The following is a 16,198-nucleotide window of genomic DNA, read 5'->3' on the forward strand; positions in this document are numbered from 1 at the left end:
CCGAGACAGGGTTTCTCTGTGTAGCCTTGGCTGTCCTGGACTCGCTTTGTAGACCAGGCTGGCCTCGAACTCACAGCGATCTGGCTGCCTCTGCCTCCCGAGTGCTGGGATTAAAGGTGTGCGCCACCACCGCCCGGCTCAGCTTCTCTTACTATTAGGACCACACTGTGGTCCTACCTATTAGGCTACCTATTAGCCCACTGAGGGCAGCAAGGAGGCTGGAGGACCTTAAAGCTAAAATATCTCGTTCCTTCATCTTATTTTTTTTTCCTTTGCTAATTGATTCATGACAAGGATTGAGCCTGGAACATCACATTTGTTACTCTTTTTCATGTTTTATTATTTTTAACTGGACTCTGTGTTGTAAGGGACACATATGTGACACAGCATCTGTATGGAGGTCAGAGGACACCTATGAGGTGTCATTTTTCTCCATCTACCATGTGGATCCTGGGGATCAGGCTTGGCAGCAAGCCCCTTTACCCACTGAGCCATCTTGCTGGCCCCTATCCTAACAAGAGAGGATAGTTTTGAGTCTGTTATTGATCACAGCAGGGATGTGAGGCTGCTGCCACATACAGTCTGTGGCGTCTTGTGTCCTGAGATAAGGTGTGGGGTCCTTGAAATGAGTCAGTGAGAAGTGGGCACTGGAGCTGGGCGGGTGGAGAAATGGTCTAAGGGGTCTCCCTAAAGGCGCAGAGCGACCCGCCTCTACCCATGTCATCACCTCATCTTTGCTTACTGGGCTGTCAGCTGCCCAACCCGGTGTACATGGCAGGTTAGGGGTGAGGTCTTCCCTATTTCCTCTCTGTCTCTCCACCCTTCCCCCTCTCCCCTTCTTTTCTGCAGCCCCACTGCTCCCCCCCTTCCTGGACCTTTCCCCACCAACAAATGAGTTGACATTCATCCTCCCTTCGCTCTCCAAGGTAGCTGTAGGCAGAGGGCCATTCTCTTCCTCTGTTGTTTTTTTTTTTTTTCCCCCTTCTGGCCACAGGCAGAAGCATGCAAAAGCAATTATTCCCAGCCAACTGGAGCAACCGGCCCCAGGACAGTCAGCTTCTGGAGGGCACCTTGGCTACTGTTATTATGCCATTTACAGATGAAGATGCCAAGGCACAGAGAGGGCCACTTACCCACTGCCACATAGCTGGTATTTGAGCCCAGTCAGTCTGTCCCAGAAACTAATACTCTTTCATTACCTTGACCTTTCCTTGCTGGGAGCCACTGTGGGGAGCAAGGAGACTTGAGGAACTTAAAGCTAAAATATCTTGTCCATTTATTTATTTATTTATTTATTTACTAATTAATTCATGACAAGTGCTGAGGATTGAACCTGGAGCATCACGTGTGTTACTCTTTTTTTTTTTATGTCTTATGCCTTTAACTAGACTCTATTTTGTAAGGGCTATGTGTGTGTTATACCAGCCGTCTGGAAGTCAGAGGACCCCTGTGAGGTGTCATTTCTCTTCAGCCACCATCTGGATCCGGGGATTAGGCTTGGCAGGAAGCACCTTTACCCACGGAGCGATCTTGCTGGCCCCTCTTTCACTTTTTATATTGAGGCAGGGTCATGCTAAGCTGTCCCAGCAGGCTTGGAACTCACTCTGTCCCAGGCAGGCTGAACTTCAAGGGAGACTGGGATTACAGGCCTGTATCTTCAAGCCTGGCTTGGTACCTCTTTAAAGATTTAAGCAGTGCAATTACAATAGCAGCGGCCACGAGTAAAGCTGTTCTTAGACTTTTAGTCAGGATGTCCCCACAAGAACCAAGATGACAGTGTGACATCGGTATCTCTGACAATATGCCAAGGAACCAGCCTGCTGTCAACCTGCTTGGGAGGCGGCAGCTGTCACAGGCACAGTGTCATGCCATGGGAGGGCTGAGTCTCAGGTTCCTACCAATCAGCAATCTCTCTCTACTACAATTAGCTCACGCTTTGGTGGACTTACTTTCACCTGACAGTAGGGGTGTGTGTGTGTGTGTGTGTGTTTGTCCACTTGTGCAAATGTGTGTATATGTACTGACTTGTCTACCTTTTTAAGAACTTTAGCATATTTGAACCTCATTTGCACGAAGGTTTGGAAGCTTTCTGGGAGAAAAGACACGAGGATCTCAAAGCTGAAGTCAGGGCCGACATTCTGCGGAAGCAGCTAGAGAGCTCCAGTAGTATTGTTGGCTGTAAGGCCATGAGACTACATACTAGCAGGTGGCTGAAAATAGAAACCCCTAGAGTCCTTGGCAAGGCAAAAACCTAGAACTAAGGTGCATTAAAGATGCCCCACACCCCCTCCGGGATTCTGCTGTTTAGCTGACAGCAGGGCTGTGCCGGGTAGACGGCCCTGGAGGAATCTGTCTGGGTCACACAGTACAGCAGAGAGTAGCCGCTACTTGAGATGTGGTCAGTGCAACCGAGGAACTACATTTTAGACTGTGTTTTGTTTTTTTGGTTTTTTGGGTTTTTTTAGCTCGTTCATGTGTGCTCAATACTGTGCCTACTTCAGAGTGTGGCTTCACCGTCCTTCAGTAAGGCTCAGTCCACTCAGAGGCCAGCCAGGACCAGATAGAAACATTGGACAAGGACAGTCAAGTGGGGGAGCTGCCACCGAGGGCCTCAGCATCAAGAAAAAGGATTCAAATATGCATACCATGCTAGAAAGAACATAACTAAGGTGGGGCCAACCCAGGTCTGAGTGTTGGCCCTTCCACTCCTTAGCCCTACGGCCTGAGGGAAGTTGCCTTTAAAAGCTTTAGTGTCACAAATTCGGCATGTGTAGAGTAGGGGGAAATGGTACCTGTGAGGCATCTCTGCCTCCATAAGGCATGGGAGACTTGCTTTATTCATTCATTCATTCATTCAATCACTGATCAACTACTTATCAATAGCCTGAATGGCCCGGCCTTGGGCTGCTGACTCCAAGAAGTATTGTAGCTTTCTCTTCCGCTGACTTTAGAGTACAGTGTGGTCTGCAAGCAGCAAAGGAATAAAATCGTGCCAGCTTAAAGAGGACTGGGTGTTGGCTACTCGGTCTTGTTACTCTAAAAAACAAAACAAAACCAAACCTGACTAAAGCAACTTGAAAAATAAAGCAACCCGAGGAAGAAAGGGTTCCATCTGCCTCAGGATTTGAAGGGACACAGTTCACGATGGCGGGGAGGCAGGGCCGCAGGAGTGTAAGGTGACAGGTTGCGTTGTGTACCTACGGTGAGGAAGCAGGAAGAAATGAATGCTGGCCCTTGGTGGCTTTCTCCTCCTCATAAACTCCGTGTGTGTGTGTGTGTGTGTGTGTGTGTGTGTATGTGTGTGTGTGTGTACATGACATACATGTGAAAGCTAGCTGTTGACTTCAGGTGTTAGTTCCCAGAAAGCAGTTCCCTTTTTTTAAAAAAAAATATTTATTTAGGGACAGACTTTCTCACTGGCATGGAGTTATCAAGGAGCCTCCAGGATCCAGCTGTCTCTTCCTCCTATCTCCTCAGTGCTGGGATTGTAAGCTTTATCATCATGGCTCGATTTGGGTTGAGGGTCGGGGATGGTTCTGGGCCTCAAGCTGGGGTCCTCCATACAGATAGACACTGTGCCAACCAAGCTGTCTCTCCAGTGCTTTTTCCATTTTCCATTTAACCTGGGACTCCAGTTCATGAGATCTTGCCACCCACATTCAGGGTGAGTCTCTCTTCCTCAGTTGAACCTCTCTGAAAACACTCCCCACCCCCACTCCTGGACAGGCCCAGGGATGTGTCTCCTAGGTGCTTCCAAGTCTAGTCAAGTGAAAATGAACCACTGAAAGCTATGGGGGTTGAGCTGGACAGCAGCGTATGCAAAGGACACAAGTCAGCATTGTTGGCTCTCAAGCATCTGTAGTACACAACCCTCCGCGGTAGCTCCTTCCCTCACTCGGGCCTTGTTTCCTGACTATCACACACAAAGGACACACGTCAGCCACCATCCACCACCCTCCGCTGTCTGCTAGAGAGAGCTACATTAGGGCACTTCCCGTAAACTAGAAAAACAGAGAGCCCAAGATGGCTACAACTCTATCCCGCCAGAGCCCTGGCAGTTGCCTCAAGACCGAGGAAGGACAGATAACATCGGTGTGTTGGGGCTACTCAGCACCTTGCCAGTGATGTGCTGGGAAGAGGCCCCCACCTCTGGGCCAGTCTGGGCTGGTACATGCTGGGATAAAGTCCTGTATTCCCTTCATGTGAGTGAGCTTGAAGGTGACCATTATTGTTAGACATCTGGATGTCAGGGTCCCCTGACCTTGATTAACTTGGGTCAGCGTGTCCACCTGCCTGCCCACACTGTTCCTTGGGAGGTGCGCCTGGAAGCTTCTTCTTCCTCCTGACACAGCCTGAGAGAGCAGTGTCACTTGACCTCAGGGCGCATTCCAGAATGAGGGCACAGCCAAGAATAGGACCAGGAGCCCGGCAACCATCCTGCCTGCCTTACTCACACATTCCCTAGAGAGGAGGAAGGAGCCCTAGGCTCCTTGGGGAGGTAGGAAGAAGAGTAAGGGCAGGTGAGTGGGGCTGAGAAGAAAGACCCCAGAGGGACCTTTCTTGGTACATGGTAGTCACAAAAATGCAGTACCTCACATGGCCCCTCCTCCCAGACAATGGGGGTTAGCTACTCATTGTGTTCCTGTGAGAACAACAATTAAAGCAACTTTGAGAGAGAAAGGAACCCGAGGAAGAAATGGCTCTGTCTGCCTCAGGACTTGAAGGAACCCAGTTCAGGATGACAGGAAGGCACAGCCGCAGGAGTGTAAGGTGACAGGTTGCGTTAACACTTACAGTGAGGAAACAGGAAGAAATGAATGCTGGTGCTCGGGGGGTGTGTGTGTGTGTGTGTGTGTGTGTGTGTGTGTGTGTGTGTGTGTTCATCTAGCAAACCCCGTTGTGAGCTCTGAGCAGGGCTGTGGTGTTCCTGGAACCCCTGGCCATGACTCTGAATTGGATCAGCACCACCTTAGAGGGACGCCCAGACGTGAGGCTGGAGCCACCTGGAGGCAGCAGAGGCTTCCTCCAGGGAGCTGCCTCCTGGAGGCTGAGGAAGTATAAAGCTAATGTCTGGCTCAGGAATCTAGGCTGTGACTACAGTCGTGTGTGATGGAAGTTTGTCATGTGTCCAGGATGTAAACAGCTCTGGGGTGATGCACCTGCGGCTGACCGACTAGAGCCAGATTCTTTGAGGTGTCTGTGTTCTAGATTGGACTCCTCACTACCCATTCAGGCATGTGAGTTTGTGTGCGCGTGCGTGCGTGCGTGCGTGTGTGTGTGTGTGTGTGTGTGTGTATGTGTGTGTGTGTTATACACTAGTAGAAACAGCATAACACAAGCATGCAGGGCTCTCAATAGTAGTATAAAACCCTTGGCCTTGTGATTTGGGAGCTGTGTGTGTGTGTGTGTGTGTGTGTGTGTGTGCGTGTGTGTATGCTTGTGTGAATATGCAGGTATGCTTGCCAGTGCCTGCATGTATGGAGATCAAAGGTTGGTGTCAGATGTTTTCCTTTGTGACTCCCCATCTTTTTTTTTTTTTAAAGATTTATTTATTTATTATGTATACAGTGCTCTATCTGCATGTACACCTGCAGGCCAGAAGAGGGCATCAGATCACTTTTTAGATGGTTGTGAGCCACTGTGTGGTTGCTGGGAATTGAACTCAGGACTTCTGGAAGAGCCGTCAGTGCTCTTAACCGCTGAGCCATCTTTCCAGCCCTCCCCAACTTATTTTATTTGTTTGTTGTGTATATATGGGGGGGGAGCATTGGCATAGCGTGGGGGTAGGGTGGGGTGGGGTGGGATGTGTGTGTGTGTGTGTGTGTGTGCGTGTGTGTGTGTGTGTGTGTGTGTGTGTGTGTGTGTGTGTGTGTATGTGTGTCTGTGTCTGTGTCTGTGTGTTCAACTTGTGGAAATAGGTTCTCTCTTTCTACTATGTGGTACCTAAGCATTGAACTCAGGTCGTCAGGCTTGGCAGCAAGTCCCTTTCCTCACTGAATCATTTCTCTCCATCTATATGTGTGGAACAGGATTTCTCACTGAGCCTGGCGCTCACTCATTCAGCTAGCCTGGTTGGCTGGGCAAGGCTCCAGTATCTTCCTGAATTCAGGTCCCCAGCACAGAGATTGCACGTCAGACTTAGTTTTTTGCATGGATTCTGGGAATCTACACTCAGGTCTTCAGGCTTGTAGTGAGACACATCCCCAGTCCCTCTGTCTGTATTTTTCTTTTGTTTTACCTTTGTTTTTGAGATGGAGCTTTGCTAAGAAGCCTAGACTGGCCTTGAACTTGAAATCCTCCTGCCTCTGGCTCTCAAGTGCTGAAACTGTAACCCTGTGGTTTGGCACATGGATAAATAAATTTCTCACTACTCTTGCCTTATTTGCCCCATCTACAAAATGTCACTGCATCCCATGAGACCTCAGTGCAGACCACAGGAGAAAGTGCTCGGTGCTGCCCCATATTAAACTTCCTCCGATGTTATCATAATGGAGCAGTTGGAGAACTCAGCTGAAAACAACAACAAAGCCGGGAGCCTATGTGTTAGTTACTACTGTCCCCTTTCCCTGGTTAGGTTTTGTCCTAGCGCTTGAATGGCTTTCTGGTGCCACTGTCCAGAGGGTGACATCAGACTAGGGAGCAGCTGGCCAGACAATGGAGCAGAGTGTCCTGGGAGGCTGGGGGTTCAGGAAGAGGAAGGCAGGAGAGTAAACAAAGCCACAGTGCCTTGCTTAGGGGTGGTGAGGATGGTTCTGGTTCAGCGTCAGCCAAGCCTAAGTAGATTAGAAGGGAAGAAAAGGCCTAGAGAGCGGGCTGGTGGCAAGGAGAGCCACACAGCCTTGAGAAGGGAAGGAGTGCCACTGTGCCACCACAGCCAGGAAAGCACGGGCTCCCCCGGCCTTGCTGCAGGTAGCCTTGGGTTCCTTGTGTCCTGGAGCAGGACTGAGGCCATGTCTACCAGACCGAGCCAGGTGATGGCCACAGGCTGGTGACCCTGCTCTGGGAACTCGTCAGGTCAGCTCAACCTGGGGACCTGCTCATTGTCAGCCATTGTATAAGGCCCAGGAGAACATTTTGAGAGAAAACTCAATTTCACACAGCAGGTGAGAGAGTTCGATAGTCTCTCAGTCACTCATCCCCCTAGGTCCTCATAGCTTCTGAGCCTCGAATCAGCCCGTGTGAGGGCGCTCATTTCGTATGTCCTCTGTGGTAGATAATCAGGAGTCTGCCAAGGCCCAGCACCCAGAACAAGGAGGCAAAGGGTTAGGTCTTGGGGTCCATCCTTGCCCAGGGAGCTCCAGAGGGTAAAAGGGCCACTCCACGCCAGGCTGTAGTTCTTTTTGTTTGGTTGGTTTCCGCCCCACCCCCTACCCCCCAGACAGGGTTTCTCTGTGTAACCTTGGCTGTCCTGGACTCATTTTATAGACCACTCTGGCCTCGAACTCACAGCGATCCGCCTACCTCTGCCTGGGATTAAAGGCGTGCGCCACCACACCTGGCTCAGGCTGTAGTTCTTACAAGGGTAACGGGTCGAATGCCGAGTCTCCCTGAGCGCCATGACTAACCAGGCACCGCAGTGCAGCAAGCCTGTGATCTGAGCACCTGAGCAGCCGAGACAGGAGAATCACGGAGTTTGAGACCAATCTGGACTACAGAGGGAATCTGAAGTGAGTTTGAGTTACACTGAGAGACTCTGTCTAAAACAAAAATAAATTCAGGACTGAGGAGATGTCTCAGTGGTAAACGTTTGTCTCAAAGACATGAAGACCCGAGTTGGAATGCCCAGGTGCAGGGTAGTGAGTATCTGTGTTCCCGGGGTTCCTGTGATGACACGGGAGATGGAGCATCTCGGGGAGCTTGCAGGCCAGCTAGAGCGGTGTATACAGCAGCGAGTCACAGGTGGAAGGGGAGGACAGACACCTGAGGTTGTCCTCTGGTGGCTGCACACGCACTGTGGCATGAGTGTGCCTGCATTTGCACACGTGAATGCAAGTGTGAGCATGTTTGAACACGTCCACGAGTGTGCCTCCACACATACACACATACACACAACAAACCAGCAACGGGTTGTTTTACCCAAGTGCTCCTACTGCTGTTTGTGTGGCTAGGCACGGAGAGGTTCAGAGAGAGCAAATCGGTGGTAGAGGCTGGATTCAAGAGCTTGCTGAGCCTGGTCTCATGGGCTACGTGGCTTCTGCACATCAGCCTGACAGTGTGGGTGGGTCCCCTGAATTTCTTGCTTTTCCAGGGGAGCAGAATAGCAGACTGGACCTAACTGTGGGGTTCAGACTCTTTTTCTTATAAGTGAACTAAAGTGGCAGGTAACAGGTGTGGCTAGTGAGGGGAATGGGCACTTGCCCTTAGGCTCTGAGACTATTTGTTGGACATCGTAAGCCTAGAAGCAGGTTCAGCCAACGTCCCCAGATCTCTAAGGACAGAGTGAGGTGACAGTCCTCACCCTCCCTGGACACCTGACCAGGTTGGGAAATGACAATGACTCAGCCATCCTGATGGCTAAGTTTCTTGCTCAGTGCCCTTCAGTGACAGTTCCTACCCCCTGCCCTCTCTTGTCTTGGGAAATAGAAGCTCTTTGCCCCTTCTTATGCTTTTACTGCAGATGAAAGTGGCTGGGCTGGGCTGGGCTGGGCCTGCCCTGGATTCCTCCTTTGGGTACGGCCCTGGGAACCTCCAGGGAACTGAACTGCAAAAGAGAGGTACCTTGAAGGTCAGACAAGCTTTGGTCTCTACACACTTGACTGGGTCTGGGGAACAGCAGTAAAGTCTCCCTGGGGCCAAATGCACTGCTAGCAGCATTGTCAGAACTCAGCAGGCCCCATGAGGACACTGGAGAGCAGGCATCGTCCTGATGTCCCTAGAAGTCACAGATAAGCACCTGCCTGCCCTACTCTTGTCTCTTCTCACTTAGACTCCACGGTCTCAGGGACAAAGTCTATGGCCCCGATCTCCCATTGGACACCCGTCCCCCCCATGCCCCCCAGAAAGTAGTTAGGCCACATACCAGGGCCCTAGATCTCTCTGTCTATGACTGTGGAAAAGTCACCCTGCCATCTCGGCTATGTTTTCCCCTGCTTATTTCATAAACTCTGACGAGCATGGCTAAGAAATCTCATATCTGCCGGGTGTGGTGGTGCATGCCTTTAATCCCAGCACTCGGGAGGCAGAGGCAGGTGGATCTCTGTGAGTTCGAGCCCAGCCTGGTCTACAAAGCGAGTCCAGGACAGCCAGGATAACACAGAGAAACCTTGTCTAAAAAAAAGAAAGAAAGAAAGAAAGAAAGAAAAGAAATCTCATATCTCACAGGGGACCTGAAAATCTACTGTGTCTCTCCACTACCCAAATACAGCACTATTAGCCAGACATCCCTCCTAAGAGGTCACAAGAACCAATGGTGTGACCCCAGCTCCAGCCCCTTCCTCACCTTCTCCCAAAAGCCACACGGGTAGAGCAGTTGACACTATGAACTTTTATTTAGTATCGTCCTCCTTATATTTGAGGAAGACATTTAGGGCATCCCACAGCGCCTCCTTTGGAGGGATGTGGACAGAATAAAGGGCTGAAGATGGAACAGGGCAGATGCAGAGATGACACAGGGGTTCCAAATCCTCTACCCCGTGCCTGTCTGGCTGGGACCAAAAGAAACAAGTGATCTCACAGCTGCCGTTGCCAAAAGGCTCCTCCCAGGCCCCGCCCAAATAGAGCCTCCCTCCTGATCCACGCAGGTGCCCGAACTCGCCACCAGATGGCATCATGGAGTAATAGCCATTCTCCCTGGACCAGCCTCCACTCTGATTCTTAGACTGTCTGTCCCCTGTCCCTCCTGTCTTTTGTCTTATTTCTCTTGCTACCGAAACAGATCCTGGGGCTTCTCCAAGGAAGTCCACCGCCTATGAATGCACATGATTATTAGTGCCTGACTGCTGCCAATCACCCACTGCCTGGGGGGGGGGGGGGAGCCTAGGGTCAGGACTTGGTGTTTTGGCTGTGCCAGTTGGAGCAGTAACAGCTGCCTACGGTCCTAGCACCTGGCACCCAGGAAGTGTTCACTGAACTGAACTGAACAGAAGCAAACCAACAAACCAATACCAATGCAGCTAAGGAAAGAAAACATGGGTTCTGCTAGTATGGGGACGTGGGGGGACACAAACTGACCCCACTAAAGGCAGCCCTCCCCGCAACCTCCACTAAGGATAAGTTACAGCCTGGGTTGGACAGTGCTCTGGCTTCTTAGTGCTCACACCACTTAATGTGAGGCAGACTCTGACTACAGTAACGGAGGAGGCAGTGGGGACGTTGCCTTACGCAATCCGTGTACTCGCTTAACTCCGCCCACACACCTCCTAATGCAAGCTAAACCATTTAACAACGCAGACCGCCATCTCCTCCTGGGTAGGAGTCTGGGCAGAGAGGCTGGGATCAGCAAAAGGGAGATTAAACTACCTGAGGGAACCCCCGCCCCCATGGGAAATAATTTATGCATTTCTTTTCTTCCCTTTTGCCAACCACTGCCGCCCCACCCCACCCCACCCCACCCGCAGCTAAAAAAGATAAGGGCCTTTTAGCCCAGAGGCAGAGGCAGGCAGATCTCTGTGAGTTCAAGGCCAGCCTGGTCTACAAAGTGAGTTCCAGGACAGCCAGGGCTATACAAAGAAAGAAAGAAAGAAGAGAAGAGGAAAAAAAAAAAAAAGAAAGAAAAAAAGAAATAGGGACTATTTATTGAACCCCAAGAATAGAAGTGGTCTTGAGACTTTGGTGGCTCTCTTCACACACGACAGCTGATGTTTCCTCCCTAACCACGGCTGTCTAATCTGATCTTGGTCCTGTGGCTGGCTGAGGGCAGGGAGTGGGCGGGCAGAGGAGGGTCAGGGTAGATGGGCCCTCAGTGCAGGCCCAGGAAGTCTTTGAGGACGTCGCAGGTTTTCTTGTGCATCACTTCGCGAAGCTTCCTGACCCGCCGGGTGCTTGAGGCGCCCACAAAGCTATCGGGTCTCAGCATGGCCATGCCACCCTCCACTTCCCCCATGATGACGAGCGGTGTCTCGCTCACTGTCACGTTGGGGCAAGGGCAGGCCCAGTCTACGTGAAGCAGGGTGACTTCCAGCGGCTCCCGGCCCAGAAACTTGAGGCCCATCTTCTCATCTTTTAGGACCTCATCCACAGTCACTAGGGCACGGCCTGAGTCAGGCTCTTCCGTCAGCTCAGAGACCCTGCCCAGGATGACGAAGTCACTTCGGCAGAAGCTGGTGACAAGTTTTTGCCGTGGCTTGCAGGCCCGACAGTGCTGGTTGCCCCTCGGGAAGGGACACGACTCCTCACAGGCCTCGCGGCTTTCAAAGTTGTTGCCGTTACCCTCACAGCCACCGTAGATGAAAGACTGGCATAGGCCTGTCTGGCTGTTGTAGGCCCAGCGTGGCACATAGGCTTTGCAGGGCCCCTGTAGGGCGGGCAGGCTGCACGTGGCCAGCGGGCCACTCATACAAGCCAGCATGCAGGCCTCGTAGGTTTCAAAGTGGTTGAGGTTACGATGGCAGTGGCCAAAGGTGAAAGGGAGGCAGTTGTTAGCCTGGGCATCAAAATGCCAGCGCGTCTGCTCCTCGCCGCAATCCTCACTGTCTGGGGGTTTCAGGCACTCAGTTGCTGGGAAGGCTGTACCATTGAGGCTGCTCTCTGAGGTGGCCCTGGCCAGACCTCCCCTGACCACTGACAACGGGAAGTCAGCCCTCAGGACCCCCGCAGCATTCCGAGCTGTACAGGTGTATATGCCGGCATCCTGGGGCTGGGCGTTGTAGATGACCAGCTGGGCGATGTTAGTGACCACCACGTTACCGCGCACGTGGTTCGGCCTCATGACCACGTTCTCTCGATCCTCCAGCTGTTTCTCCCAAGTGAGCTCCGGCCGGGGCCGGCCCACCACATCACAGAGAAAACTCACCGTCTCACCGACGGTGACTGACTGATGGACAGGGTGGTTGAGCAGGGCCGGGGCTGCCATGTCCAGCCCCAGAATCTCTGGAGAGGCCGTGGTAGGATGAACAGTGGTCTCGGGTGGTGGAGGGCTGGTGTTGGGCCAGGTGAAGTGATAGCGGCAAGTGACCACGGCCAGTGTGGTACCCTTGGAGCAGGCCTCAGCATCCATGTAGCAGCGGTTGTAGTAGGTAAGGCCGTCAGAGGCGCAGGTGAAGCTGGGCTCCTTCTCACAACGATCTTTGCACTTGCACACGGGCTGCCCATCCCAGATGTCACACTCGGAGCCCTGCTGCAGACACATGAAGTGGTCACACGTGGCCTCCTTGGGCATGCCCACGGGGCCTTTCTTCCCTTTCACGTCCATGTAGCGGGCTGCCACACAGCTCTTGGTCCCACACACGTTGGGGCAGCACTTCTCATAGGTCTCACATTCCTGAAAGAGCCAGAGGAAGAGAGAGACTTCTGAACATGGAGGAAGCAAGAACAGCATCCTACATCTGCCCCCAGAGGCTGTGACAGGAGGACCTATGCCTGTCTATACACAAAGTGCTTGCTTACTGCTCTCTTCCAAGCCAGGGGGACACAACCACTATTCCCACTTTCTACACAATAAAGCACAGAGAGGTTAAGCAACTTCCCCAAGGTCCCATGGCTGGGAATATGGGAAGAGATGGGCCACTGACCTCTGAAAGGGGATATGAGCTCACTACCATTTTCAAAATAAGAACATAGAGAGACGTAGGTGACACTCGAGTCACAGAGATGAGAGGAGCCAGGAAAGGGCTTCAAGCTCTAAGAGGGACCCTGAAATGCAGTACAGTGTGGTACCCCAGACGAAGCATAGGTTTTACAGAGTGAGGCTGACTTTTTGTCTTTCTCCCACTGGGGAAAGGATGTGTCGGTTAACTTGAAGAGGTCGCATCTTTGGACCCATGTTCAAGGCTAGCCACACATATCTTCCCCCTGGGAGACACCAACACACACCGAACCCAGGGTGTCAGAGAATCCTGGTGACCAGGAAAAAGTCCCCTTGTGTGGTAGCGGTAAAGCCTTGCCAGTTTGTAATCCCCGTCTGACTTCTGTGGAGTCGTGTAAGGCTTTACTCTAATTCTTTGAAATTAGCCCATGCCACCGGAGCCGACGCAAACACGGGTTGCGTGTGGCGCTTTGCACAATGTCACACCGTGCAGCTGGGCAGCTGGCTGGGCTGTTAATCCTCCACCAGGTAGTAAATGTGTGAATTAGTCCCTAACACACTGGCCTCTTGTCCTTCCCACTTTGATTCCAGCCTTTTTGACATTCCACATGAGCTAAGGAGGGAGGAAGCACCCCCCACTCGGCAGTGTGGAACAGGGCTGTGTGGAGCGGGCTGTGTGGAGCAGGCTGTAGACTTGTTTACTGTTCTTCCCCGTTCGGCTCAGAACAAGGACTTTGTTTTGAAACCCTTGTTTGGCATAGGCTTCTGGGCCACAACAGGGGGAGCTTGGGGGCAGAGATGGGTCACATCCAGAGCTGAGGTTCAAGGGAGAGAGATCTCGAGAATGGAGGGTGGACAGGGACACAATGACCTGCGGACAGGAAAACTTGCTCTTTGGCCTGATGGCTGTTCCAGTCCCATGTGGCTAGGCAGTTCCCTCGGGGCTCAGAGGTCCCAGGAATGCTTGGACACTCAGGAACCAGAGCCCTTGGGGACCAGGTGAAGGAACGCCTGAGGGGATACTTAGAATACGGTCACTTAAAGAGTTACAACGTATCCATAGGTCACCTGGATCCTTAGCTGCCCTTAGGTGGCTTCTCCAGACACTCAAAGCCAGCAGAGTGTGAGGCAGCAGCCACTCTCTCCGTGGGAAGTCCTATGCTTCCTTGTGTGGCCAGCTATTTCCAGAAGCACCAGTGTCTCCCATGTTTTTTTTTTTTCCTTTCCTGAGACAGTTTCTCTGTGTAGCCTTGGCTATCTTGGACATGCTTTATAGACCAGGCTGGCCTCGAACTCACAGTGATCTACCTGCCTCTGCCTCCCACGTGCAGGGATTAAAGGCGTGCGCCACCACCACCCAGCTTCCCATGGTCTTTAGTGATGCCCAATTCACATCCAAAGCCCTGAGAGAGTCAGAGATATGGCCAGGCAGGAAATGGGCACAGCTAGAGTAGGTACCGGTGCTATTGTAAACCTATGAGCTTTTCTTCCCAGCAGGAGTGGACAAGGATGACCCTTGGAAGAACCCAGCTGGCAGCCAGAGAAGAACTGTTTGAAAGTGGCCCTTGCCTGCTGCAGCATCCACAAGAGAGGAGCATATGGGAGCACTGGAGAGTCAGACAGGTGGGAACTCAGTTCATTTTTCCCTCCTGGATCACTAGAGTATTTGTACAGACTGGCCTCCTGCTCAGCCTACCCTGCAGCCCCATTGCTGTCGTACGGCTGAGTCCAACCCTGGGGACAGACCTAGAAGCCAGGTGGTCGTGTCAAATAGACAAGCTTCCAAGCCAGCTGTCCCTCCCTGACTGTGGCATCTCTCCTTGTGAGTATCTGTTCTCTCACCTGTGATTGGGCCGCTGAACATCCACCCTGCGGTCCTGTTATCCCAATGCACCCGGTACAGAATTGGCCCACACCAGCCTTCAACAAGCACAAAGAGGAAAACACCAAGATGGATTTGAACACTCCACCCTCTAGGCCTTAGCGGCAGTAGGCAGGCACCTGCTGTGTTTGTCTCTAGGTTGGCAGGATCTGGGCTCCTTCGTGGCCCTGGAGGTACTTCTGAGTCGCCCCCACACCATAGCCCCCACACCAACACACACTCTGTCATAGGCTTCAGGAATCCCACTCACCTGGTCGGTTTCACACTCTCGCTTGCAGGTGCTCTGGGCATCCACCCAGAGGTTGGGGTTCATGTCGTTGGGGCAGATGCCCGCATGGGAATATCGGATGGGTGGCAGTGATAGGCCTCGAAGGGGCACCCCCAGGAGCAGCAGCAACAGCAGCCCCCAGTGGAACCAGAACCGATGATACCCTGGGGCCCACATGGTGCTGCTGTCTGCAGTGGCCAGAGGACTCCCCTGTGATGACACCAAGGCCTGAGGCCCACCGGGGGACCCACCTTCTCTTGGACTGGCAACACCTGCCCTTCCGCACCCCAGCAAGTCTCCTTGCTGAGGCCGCTTGCTGGCTTCGGCGGCTGTGACTGGCTCCACCAAGTGCAGCCTGCTGGGCTGTGAAGCTTCAGATAAAAGAAAGGTCTTTGGAAGGAAACTCCGTCCCCCCCCACCCCACCCCACCCCACCCCACCCCCGGTGCGCAGGGAGAGGAACACAGCAGAGACTCAAGCCTGGATTTATATCCTGGGCGCACCACCCCAGTGGGAGCGAGCTAACCCGATGCCTGTCAGAGGCAGGCTGCTGGCGCCTCTGTCCCGTGGCTGATCACAGACTTATTGCAGAAGGGGGGAAAAAGCTGGAAGCAGTTTAGGCAGCGGTCTCTGGCACGGTGGGACACCTGCTTGTTTTTGACTCCAGGAGGCCCTTAACCCCTTCCAGGGACAGAAATGGCATGTGCTTTGGGGGTGGGGGTGGGTGGGGGTGAGCTGGCCCCAGGACACGCACGCTCACTGTGAGGCAGGTTTGTTTCCCCACCTCCTTGGGGCCAGGCCCCCTCCTCCCCTTCAGCCACCTCTAAAGAACACACAATCGCTTGTTACGAGGAGGGACCTGAGCCGCTGTGTTAGCGTTGCCCAGCTCGATAGTACATTTGAGAGCAAATGACGTGGAAAAACAAGTTCACGGCCATTCAAGGGCGGGCCCCAGCAGCCAGCGTTGTGCTGTGTAAGCCGACTCCCACCCCGGGCACCAGGTCCCCTTGTGTGTGTGGGGGGGGCGCGGGCGGAGGGTAATGCACACGGCCAGCGCCACATCTCTGTGTTACGGGTTACTGGCAGTCCATGTCTTAAGTTGCAACTTTGGTGAATTCCCCCCCAAAATCGTTCCAGAGAGACATACCAAATACCAGATATGGTCTCGCCTCCCCCCGCGCCCCCCCCACCCCCGGGCTGTTGGGACGGATCACATTCCTCGCTCACTTGTGTAGTCCAAGAAACTGGTGCAGCTACAATGTCCCAGGGCTCCACTACACCACCACCGAGATGCCCTTACCGGTAGCCGTAGTGGCCCCCACCCCTGCTTGGTGGGCCCATAGGTGCCAAGCACTATAGACATGTGG

The 16,198-nt window shown here is 52.8% G+C and overlaps 1 protein-coding gene across 1 annotated transcript; it reads right to left on the reverse strand.

Annotated features, from left to right (window-relative positions):
- Positions 1 to 9,479: 9,479 nt before the first annotated feature.
- WFIKKN2 (WAP, follistatin/kazal, immunoglobulin, kunitz and netrin domain containing 2) lies at positions 9,480 to 15,247 on the reverse strand. The gene is made up of 2 exons (XM_084748302.1): positions 14,815 to 15,247; positions 9,480 to 12,418 (listed from the first exon to the last, which is right to left on the reverse strand). The coding sequence occupies exons 1-2, from the start codon at positions 15,007 to 15,009 to the stop codon at positions 10,898 to 10,900; spliced, it is 1,716 nt and encodes a 571-aa protein (XP_084604428.1). The 5' UTR covers positions 15,010 to 15,247; the 3' UTR covers positions 9,480 to 10,897.
- Between the last annotated feature and the right edge of the window lie 951 nt (positions 15,248 to 16,198).

The sequence above is a fragment of the Acomys minous genome (genome assembly GCF_964271855.1).
Source record: "Acomys minous genome assembly, chromosome: 12".
Classification (NCBI taxonomy): domain Eukaryota; kingdom Metazoa; phylum Chordata; class Mammalia; order Rodentia; family Muridae; genus Acomys; species Acomys minous.